Raw genomic sequence first — 11,288 nt, forward strand, 5'->3', positions numbered from 1 at the left:
AGCTTTGGGGCTCCACTAAACCTTCGAATTCCTCTCGTATTCAATCCTTACAATCCAAAATCCTTCGTAAAATCCTCAATGCTCCTTACTTTGTCATACATAAAGTCATAAATAAAATCATACATAAAGACCTTAATGTCCCCTATGTAACCGATCTAGCCCAACCAGATATCACTTCTTCCATTATAAACTCTCTAACCACTCAAACCCACTAGTTTCTAACTTCCTGACAATCCTCCGAGGCGCCAGAAAAGAAGATGCCCTCGAGACCTTTTAATGTAAAAATGTTTTTAGAGTGCTACCAATGAGTAGTTTCTCTACACGCCTATATCACTCTATTATAAACATGCATCAGATTAACTGAATGTATTGTAATGTACAGTTACAACTAGGGGGTTTCTAATCTTGCATCCTCTTCCATTCCTGACAATCCTCCGAAGCGCCTGAAAAGAAGATGGCCACGAGACCAGCTAATGTAAAATGTCATTAGAGTGCTACCAATGGGTATTTTCTTTACACGCCTGTAACACTCCAATTTAACTTAGACCAGATTTACTAAATGTATTATAATGTACAGTTGTAAATAGCAATAAATAAATATTAAAAAAAAAATATTTTTGCAGGGAAAAATAACATCTATTTCTCGCTGCTGGTCTCTATTTCGCTCTCTTTTTCTATTTCAATTCCACCTGCTGGCTCCCTAGGAGTTAGTTGCAGTTCCCGAGCCCGGATAAAGGAGGTTATGTATCCACCAACCGTAAAAACCTTATGAGTTCAGAAAACAACATGCAGCCTCGGACTAACACACAAGGTATTTGATATGGAGACATATCAATAGGTATTTAAAATAAATAGTTATGTGTTTTAGGTTGGCATTTTCTAAAAATTTATTTATGGTATTATTTTAATTTTAATTTTAATATTTTATGTAATTTTTAGCTTTGATCAATTTTATTCAACTTAATTAAAAATAATGAAAATATTTTAAGTTTGACAACTCCTCTCCTGGAGGAGGCTCTAGTTTGGTTTCAGTGACAAGGTTTGAGCACCAATTATTTTTGATTTGTTTTTTTAATTGTTATATCTAGTTTCTGAATGGTTAAGTCCTTTTTACTTTGTTGGTTTTTTTAGTTGTACAATAATGCCTATATTCAGCCATCAATGGGCTAAAATTTGGCAAGATCAATAAATTAATTTATTTGAGACTACAATGGTCTTGTAGTGTACTTAGTCATAAATAGTCTCCGGCCTTCGGTACTATGTTTTTTGAAAAATACAATGTAGTTCAAAATAAGTGTATAAAATGGTTTGATTGGCATCCTACTAGGAAACATTCTCCTCTGATGGATATTGACTGGTTAAGTTCGATGATTTCGCGCGAGAGGAGTGGATAGAAGTCTTATGTTTTTAGGAAACAGACAAATAATAAGCGATGAAATGGCTCAATGAAACCCAAACAGCTCTGAACTATGAATTAGTATGTTTAAATAAGGATTGCTTTTAAGGAGACATAAATGCAATTTTGGCGTAGAAACTTGCTTTGGCAGATTAAGAGATTTTTTTATACACTTATTAGTAATATGTATAGTAAAATACTTACACCAACTTAAATATCATCAAAGTCGTTTGTGGAAGAAGCGTTTTTAAAATGATTGCCCAAGGTAGGACTACTGTATCCAAAAAGCTCCTTTGGGACGTGGCTAATTCTACACGGTCCATGTTTTGGAATTTCTCCGATGAGCCGCAACATTCCTGAAATCGAAAACTAATCAATTAAACTGATCAAATAATGTACTCTGCCAGGTTGAGAAATATCAATTCAAGTTAAAAATAAATAAATTACCTCGTTACAAGATTTTTTGGAACCAAGAGTCTTTTTTATCTGGTATTCAACAGAGAATGAAAAAGGCTTAAAATGCATTGCAAAACCCGCTACAACCATTACAGAAACACGCAACAAGTGCCTAAAAATATTATATTGTATTATATCAACTCTTAAAAATTTTTTTTTTTATGTTTGTATAAAATATAGATAAAATAGATTGTAGGAAGACAATCTGGGTGGCCGTCAATAAAGTTATCGAAACAGTAAAAGAAAACTATTTGTTGCTAACAAACGTTTCGTCCAACTTTTCACTGCTTCGTGAAAAAACAAGCTCCTATCATTATAGGATTGACAGAATATTAGAATAAAAAACATTTGTTATGTTTATAAAGTATATAAAAAAAATAATAATATAAGGAAGTATACACGTGGACGGACTAGAAACTAGATACTAATAAATACAACTAGGTGTGATAAAGTTCTAAATACAGATCTAGACTAATAAATTGTAGAAAAATACTCGTTAGAACTAATTATAAATAAGGTAAAGAAGCAGGTGTAAAAGGTAGAACAGATAGATGAAGTATAGTAGGGGTATTCATGATATTGTGTTAAATGTAAAATGTTTTACCATGTTAAATGTTATAAGTATAGGATTTTGAGTAGCCCTATTTAAAGTCATATTAAATGCATAAGAGCTCCTAGCGGATTTTCTGAGCAACTTGTTTAGTAACCTTTCCTGCCAAAACTTCATGTTATTGCTTACTATTTAAAGTTTACTACAGTAATCTATTACAACATGCCTAAAATAAGCGAAAAGTAGAGTGTAAAAGTTTGGCTACTGATTGTATTATTTAAAAAGTCCAAAGCATAAGACAAAAGAAAAACACAAAACAAAATATAAACTACGAGTAAGTAACCTAACACGACAACAAATAAAACACTGATAAGCTCAGCTGGTCTGTTTCGTGATGTAATTCTCCATTTAACAGACCTAGTAACAGCCTCTCAGCCATGTTATATGTTATATCGTTTTAACATGTTCAAAGAAGGAAATATTTCTCCATTTAACATAAGTTTTTCCATTGAACATGTTAAACTAAAGATCATGAATACACCCGGTATAAGGCATAGGTGAGGTATAGTAATATGTAAAAGGGAGATATTAAAGAAAATTAATAAACATAGGGGGAAGTACCTGTCAAATTGAAAAAGAGATGACAACTAACGATTAACTTTATCACACCTGGGCCCTGTTTCATAATGAAAGCTAATAATATTAGTTCAAAATACAAGTATAGAAACAGCGTGTTAATTACACTAATACTTATTTTTTCATAATAGGGAGGACTATTAATTAAATCGACAAGACTAATAGTAGTAGTTTGTACTTTATTATGAAACAGGGCCCAGGTTGTATTTATTATTAACTAGTTTCTAGTTCACCTACTTGTATACTTTCTTATATTATTATTTCTTTTTTATATATTTTATGAACATAACAATTGTTTTTAAATGATTTTTATTTTAATGTTCTGTCAATTCTATGTTTGTATCTTGTTTTGTTTTTTGCATTTAGCCCTGACGACGCCCTGTAAAGTGAGGCGTTTAGCATATTTTAATACCTTTATTGACCGCCACACGGACTATCATCCTACTATATACTTCAAACGGTCAACTGTCTTCATACAATAATAAAATGCGTTTTCATGAAAATGTGATATGTTTCAGATTGTTTACATCGGGACCTGCTCGTGATGTACTTCAGGTGTCCCGATTGTATTTTTAAATTGTATTTGATTAGTGTGGAATAAAGGGGGGTTGAAAATGTGAGACCTGCTTGTCAAAAACCATGCATATATTTACCCTTAAGTTCAAATATTAATTCTCTGAAGGGACAGATCGTGTTAGTGCGATAGTTTAAATATTTATTTATAATAATATGATACCAGAACAAACTTAGGGTCTCATAGGAATAATGGTTTATCTGGTTACGTCTTCTCCTCAGCAGTGACCTTTCTGGTTATCAATCAACATATATATTTATCTTAATTCAAATATTAATTCCCTGAAGGGGCAGGTTGTGTTAGTTAAAATTATTATTTGATTATATGACATAAGAGCAAATCATGAAATCTCATATAGTTGGAAATTAGTTGATTATCTAGTGACGTCTTCTAGCAGCTTTCCGGTGCAGGTTAAGCGGTGGGCGAAATGGTGAAAACCATGAAATTGCCTGGTGTCCAAAAGACGTGTTTCTTCCTCAGAGGCTGGCCAGCATGTCCTGGACTCAGGTGTGTTGGTAGGGGCAGGCCAGGTACTAGCTTGCATGGTGCTTAGGCTGGGGTGGAATTGCAGTCGCGGCGTCTTCGGAGTCTTTAGGTGTCCGCGGCAAGGGGGACCAGAAAATGTGAACCCTGACCCCGACTTTGTATAAGATCAAAAAAGCGCCGGAAAATTCGGATTATGTAAATCCGACACAGATTTTATCCAAGAGGAGATTGACATTTCTCTACGTAATTCTGAATACAATTTTTTCTATTTTTAAGTTGTAGTAAAAAAAAATAAATAAATAAATAAACGATCGTCATTGAAGAAATACAATTTAATATTTTATGAAGACTCTCCAAACTAGACCATATTATGTAAAACAATGAGTTTAACTGAATTATTACCTGTGCTTTGGCTTCTCCATATTGAAATTCTTGTTAGCAAGTAACATAACTATTTTTTCTACCTTTCCTTCTATCCTGCTGTGATGGCAGGCTTCCATCAGCTTTCTCATTTTACTGAGCATTAGCACAGTCTCCTCTTCATCGCTAAATATTTTACAGTTCTGTTAATAAAACATACGATCAATCAATTGTACGACTTATGATCATCGGGAAGTTATAAAGTACTTAAGGAGTGGGTGAGGTTATGCCATACCAATTCGCAAGATATGAACTAAAAACAATTAGCTTTTTGAAGAATTTGAAACAATACTGTTGTATGAATGTTCGAGTCCGTTTTATGGTTGCTGACATGAATTTATTATTCCGAACAGACAGTGCCTAGGGAAGTTGTCTCAGTTGGTTTTTAATTAAATTAGGTTGTGCGCATTATACAATTTTTATTTACCACCCCCAAAGGCAAAAATTTCGAACAATTACTTTTTTTCTGTATAGAAATTCGTAATTTAGGGTTTCTCGTTGGGCGAATAACGAATATCAACTTTGTTTCTCCCAAGAATAAAACTGTATAACACAATATAAAAAAGACATATAATTGCCATCACGAGGGATGAGACACGCCTGGCTGTCTTTAATTATTTTTTTTTTTTTTGGAACAAGTTTTTTATTCAAGGCCGTCGTAATTTACATCTCATGATATAATATTCTGTGTAATTGTGTTTTACAAGCTGTATCGATAATTTTTTCAAGAATTTCGTTTTGCATCATTGACTCAAGGCACACAGGTATCAGAAAATATTCAGCCTTTGATTTTTGTAACATAAAATAAAGATAGTATCGTTGTAGCTAAGTACAAAAACAAAAATATGTTGGCTGGTTATTTATTTCATATGAGGAGTCCAATTAAGCGTTAATATGACAAAAACCTTAAATTTGTTTCAAATCTAACTTTTGTCAGTGGTCGTAGTTAATTATAACCCTTTATTGCATCCCAAACTCTCCAATCCCATATTATAGCCCTCCAAGAATGGTATCATCATTAGAGGATAAAAATAAATCCCAACAAATCCCATCAGATCACCTTTACCCTTCGTTGTAAACCTGCACTACAGTTTCACTTTAATAATGCAGCTCTTAACCCTATCGAACAGATCCGCTACCTTGGACTATATCTGGACAAACGATTACCTTGGAATCCTCACACAAGACTGAAAAGACAGGAAACTGCACGTCGATTTCGACTATCACAGCACTTACTAGACCCAAGGGTCTAAACTTCCAATTCACTACAAAAGACTGATCTACATGACTGTAATAAGGCTAATCTTGACATACAGAGTTAAGCTTTGGGGCTCCACTAAACCTTCGAATTCCTCTCGTAACAAATCCTTTCAATCAAAAATCTTTCGTAAAATCCTCAATGCTTCTTACTTTATCACAAATAAAATCATCCACAAAGACCTTAATGATACCTTGAAATTTTAATTCTAACATCCTGAGCAGTTGGAGCCTAATTTGCTATATATATATTTTTTTTCAACACAATTAATATTATTACCAAGACCGATTAAGTTCTTGTTTTTATGGCTGCCAGGTCATTGTGGGATCACCGGGAATGAAATGGCAGACTAGCTATAAAGACAGGTCAAGTCGTAACATCATCAACATGGAAAGATGTTATTTCTTGGATCAAGAAATTTGATGGCAAGACGAATGGTTCATCACGAGAGACAAGTTAAGAATGGTCCAACAGATAGTGAAACGTCCAACCAAAAACTTGAATCTTCTCCAGAAGGAAGAAGTGGTATTAACCCGTCTTCGGATAGACCATACTCGACTCACCCACTGTCATCTCATGAAAAAAGAAAATGCACGATGTGTCGCTACTGCTGAAATGATCTCACCGTTAGGCACATTCTTACTGAATGTATTGCTCACAAAGCACACCGATCCTCTTCAGATTTACAGGAGATGATCAGAGAAGACCCCATAACAATATCAAAGCATTTTCACTTTTTAAAAATAATTAATATCTATGATCACACCTAGTCTAATTCTAATTCCAGCATGTATAAATGGATGCATAATTTACTCACTTCGTCAATTCTAATTGTAACTTTATAAAATGTAAATTGTAATTGTTAATATGTAATTGTAACTTTGTGAACATGTCAATTGTAATCTAATTTGTAAATCCAGTGTAAATGGCTCTAGTGGTCGAAATACTTAAATAGATAAAAAAAAGACCTTAATGTTCCACATGTGACCGATCTAGCCCGAACTAGATATCATTCCTTCCATTATAGACTCTTTAACCACCCAAACCTACTATTTTCTAACTTCCTGACAATCCTTCGAGGCGCCTGAAAAGAAGATGCCCCCGAGACCTTATAATGTAAAAATGTTTTTAGAGTGCTACTAATGAGTAGTTTCTCTACACGCCTGTATCACTCCATTATAAACTTGCATCAGATTAACTGAATGTATTGCAATGTACAGTTGTAAGTTTCAATAAAGATATAATAAAAAAAAATTTGTGAACGTTTTTTACAAGCTGTGTCGATACTTTTTTCAAGAATTTTCGTTTCGCATCATTGACTCAATCAATATCAGAAAATATTGAGCCTCAGATTTTTATTACATAAAATGAAGGTAGTATCGTTATTGCTATGTACAAAGCCAAAAATATGTTAGCTGGTTCTTTATTCCATATCAGAACTTATATTAAAAGTTAATATGACAAATTATAAACCTTTCCAACCATCTTAATCCTTTGGTTCAAACCTTATCTAGTTTCACCCATCCCTACAGCCCACCTAGAAGGTTGAAACAGCAGTGGCCAAGAGACTTATTGTAAAATAAGAATGGACAATTAGATTTCTGGCAATGGTTAGCGCACTTGCTCGGCCTCCACTGACTCACTACCAGTGATGCAGCGAGAGGGATGCGCTGGGATCTTTTGAGCTCTGCTCTACCCCTCACACGTGGGGGATAGAGTAGGCTCAGGGATTCTCAGGTCGATTGTGTAAATATTGTATATAAGAGTGTACATGTGACTAGAGATTATATTATTTTGTCATTATGTTATTTTATTTATTTATATTTTCATACACATAGTTTGATTATGAATTTGTATATATTTTAAGAGATTTTTTTTTCATTTATTTATTTTTATTCTTATTTTATTTTATTTTAGTATGAATGTGATAACTCATCACTATTACATATTGCCCACAACTGTGTGGTAGAATGTAATATCTAATTTAATAAATCTATTTAAATAAAAAGTATTTTAAAAAAATATATGACAAAAACTCACAATCTGATTCAAATTAAACTTTTGGCAGAAACCTTTGATAAAAAAAAATATATTTACAAGCAAGGAATCATAATTTAAGAAGAAAAGAGATTTGAAAGCGCTGAACATCGGAATCGATCCCGTTTTGGAGAGAGCTAATAATTCTACAGTCTTGATATTTATTAACCTCAGTTCTATTTCGAGAAGTAATCGATGATTAATAAACAAGGAGTTAATCGCTCTTGAATATATAAGATTCATTTACTTTTCTTGGATAAATATTTATTTTTACTTTCATTTACCTATATATTGAATATATAGTAATTGGAAGTATCGGGATCGTGAAAAATTTCAATTTCTATTTTTCGACGAAAATAGTCGTTTTGAGGTCGTAGAAAAACTAATTTCATTCTAGGTCATCAACATGTTTGTTCAATTTACCTATTGTTAAGGATTTTTTTTTTTAATTTTTAAATTTATTCTGACTTAATTTTTGAATATGTAGTCTCCCTATATCGTTATAACAGTTAAATAATCAAAATATAATAACAGAAGGTATCGCTAAAATTATTCGTTATTATTATATTTCAGCCAACTATACCGACTGCTCAGCCGGACCTCTCATCTCTCACTAGAAAACAAACTACTAATTTATACGACTATACTCCGACCTATCTGGACCTACGGACTTGAACTTTCGGGAACAGCTTAACCGTCGAACTTCAAACGTATCCAATCCTTTCAATCCCAAATCCTTAGTTAATGCACCCTACTACGTTTCCAACAGAACACTATACCATGACCTACATATCCCTTTTGTCCTTGATCTCATACCAACATATAAACCTTTCCAACCATCCTAATCCTTTGGTTCAAACCTTATCTAGTTCCACCCATCCCTACAGCCCACCTAGAAGGTTGAAACGGCAGTGGCCAAGAGACTTATTAAAATAAAAATGGACAATTGGAGTTCTGGCAATGGTCAGATTCTCCACTCAAGTTGAGTGTTGGCGGCTTTAGCGCACTTCCTCAGCCTCCACACTTTTTTTTTTTTTTTTAATTTATTTTATTTTATTTTAGTATGTATGAGATCATTCATCTTTATTACCTATTGCCCACAACTGTATGGCAGATTGTAATATCTATCAATAAATAAAAAAGGAATTAAAAAAAAAAATTATTATACCATCGTTAGCTAATAGGCACTATCGATTACTTAACATTCACTTTGGTAACAGTATCCAATCTATTATATTTATTTACAGTACATCATTTTGTTCCGTTAGGTTTCCATTCATTAGTACTGGTAAAATTAATAATGGGTGATGCAGTTTTTAGGATAACGGAGTGTGAGAGCAGTTCTTTGGTTAAATAAGAAGATTGATAAAAGCGATTTTCTGATTAAAAATATGTTGTTTTTTATAATTCTCACACGCATATTTATTGAAAATAAGTTTCATTAAAAAGGTTATTCACTATAAAAATTACAATTCCATTTTAAATAATTAATTTAGAATATCACTTACGAGTTGTCGGAGCTATAACGAAAAAACAAAACAAGGTTCAGGGCAGAATAATAGCACGCAATCAGACTGAAATAACACTACTGTATTTCTGAAGTTATTGCTCCTTAAAATCATTTTAGATGTTTATTTACAATGGTAGGGAGTATTAAGGCGGACACAGTGCCTTATCCTATCATAACTTTCAACGCTCTAATATCCATATAACTTATTTAAGTTATGGAAGATGATAAACTTAAATATGAAAATAAATTACAATCCCATTTTTTACAATGATGTAATCCTTATGTTATTTTTACATTGTTTATAATTGAAACATGGACATAATATGTATTTTGCATTACTGTTCAAGGGCGTACCCAGGATCCAGGAGGAGCAAGCCATATCCAATCAGGTTGCGACATTTCAGCAAGGAAAAGGCAAATGAAAACAAAAGTTTAATAATGTTGCATATAATTATAGCAGTTATTATAATTATTTGCTAAAAACAAAATTTTAATTATTATTAAATTAATATTTATCCTCATGAATAATGAAGACTCCTACTCTATCAGTCTGACTAACGCTTAGTAAATAATAAACAAGATGTTATTATGTGCATTATTTTGGCTTTTTCCTGTAAGAATGAAGTGAAACGCAAGATATGAACGAAAAACTCACAGTCATTTTAAACTTTCCTCAATAATCCATCAGTATTTTTCCCTACACGATCAATCTTAACATAATTTTGTATTTTACTGTCAGTCCGTGTTTGTACCCTTATAAGCTCATCCACAATGATGTCATTAGACACACACAGTTTCTAATAAATTGAGTGCCAACATAAACATATAACTATACAGTTTATCAAGTGATATAATTAATAAAGATATCAAAACGCTTTATAGCTCCAATATAAAGAAATTAATAATTATAAAACATGGTATACAATGACATTTACATACGAATATCAAAAAATATTTTTATTAAATAGGGGTAGCCACCCCCCCCCCCCTTCCCCCCGATCCGCTCTGGGTACGCTCATGTTATTGTACATTAAACGCATACTGAAATTTAAAATTGTAAGCGGAACTGACAAAAAGTAATGTGAATCGTTTTTTCTGCCATCACTTCATTCAAAATAATAATATAATGAACTGCTATATAGTTGTAGCAGGGGTTCAGTACTTGGTGAGGAAGATTGATCAACAGTTATACAAGGAGCTAAATTTGTTTAGATCTCTCTCAACCACCAGATTTTTCCCCGATTAAGGGTACTCACGCCCCTTTATGTTGCTGGATGGACCCCAGGAGGGATCCAGAACTCTAAAGGTTGATTTATGCCTACAATAACAGAATAAATAATTATTTGCCACAAACGGATTCGAACCTTAGAGTTAGCACAGCACCTTACAGTACAAGAGCCTGGAAGAAAAAAAGGCAGTTGCCTCACCCCAATTTTTTATTACTTTAATAAAAACTATGTCTAATTACTAGTCAAAATTGATGAGTCTGCCAAGTATAGGTAGGGGGATTAAAAAAAGGCGGCTGTTTCAAAACCTTAGAAAACATTGATTTTTCATTCGGAGCGCTATATCTTAAAAACTACCAACAACACTGAGAGAAGATTATTTAAAGATTAAATTTTCTGAAATATTAGCCCTAAAAGAGCTATTTACGTCCAATAGTTCTCGAGATATAGCTTTTTAATAAGCAAAATTTCTTAAAACTCTACTGAAAGATTAGTAGTCAGTTAATTTATTTTGAAAAATCGATATCTTAAGTTTTTAAGCTATATTTGACGTACAGATTTCTATTAGCACTCAAATTAAAGCTAGTCTAATCAGCTATAAAGTAGTTTATGATGTTTATTTTCGCAGGAGTAGTAGTTTTCATGAAATTTACTAAAATAAATTGATTTATAGTTATTCGGACAATAAGTTTGATTTATGAAAAACTTCATTTCAGAAACCATTGGACGTGCAGATGTC

General features: G+C 32.7%; 1 protein-coding gene and 1 long non-coding RNA gene across 2 annotated transcripts in view; one reads left to right on the forward strand and one right to left on the reverse strand.

The window, feature by feature from the left end:
* LOC136797110 (uncharacterized) overlaps positions 1–9,788 on the forward strand; it is a 27,001-nt gene extending 17,213 nt beyond the window's left edge. Inside the window, exons 3-4 of the long non-coding RNA XR_010844942.1 lie at positions 624–811; positions 9,671–9,788. This is a non-coding gene — a long non-coding RNA (uncharacterized lncRNA). The remainder of the gene's footprint in view (positions 1–623; positions 812–9,670) is intronic.
* The window catches only part of LOC106687025 (cAMP and cAMP-inhibited cGMP 3',5'-cyclic phosphodiesterase 10A), a 48,813-nt gene that overhangs the window by 13,329 nt on the left and 24,196 nt on the right, over positions 1–11,288 (reverse strand). Inside the window, exons 12-14 of the mRNA XM_067052739.1 lie at positions 4,501–4,661; positions 1,844–1,964; positions 1,601–1,752 (exon numbers count right to left, since the gene is read on the reverse strand). Of these exons, the coding sequence (XP_066908840.1) occupies positions 1,601–1,752; positions 1,844–1,964; positions 4,501–4,661 (434 nt within the window). The remainder of the gene's footprint in view (positions 1–1,600; positions 1,753–1,843; positions 1,965–4,500; positions 4,662–11,288) is intronic.

The sequence above is a fragment of the Halyomorpha halys genome, unplaced genomic scaffold (assembly GCF_000696795.3).
Source record: "Halyomorpha halys isolate HHAL.00 unplaced genomic scaffold, Hhal_1.1 Scaffold908.1, whole genome shotgun sequence".
NCBI classification, from domain to species: domain Eukaryota; kingdom Metazoa; phylum Arthropoda; class Insecta; order Hemiptera; family Pentatomidae; genus Halyomorpha; species Halyomorpha halys.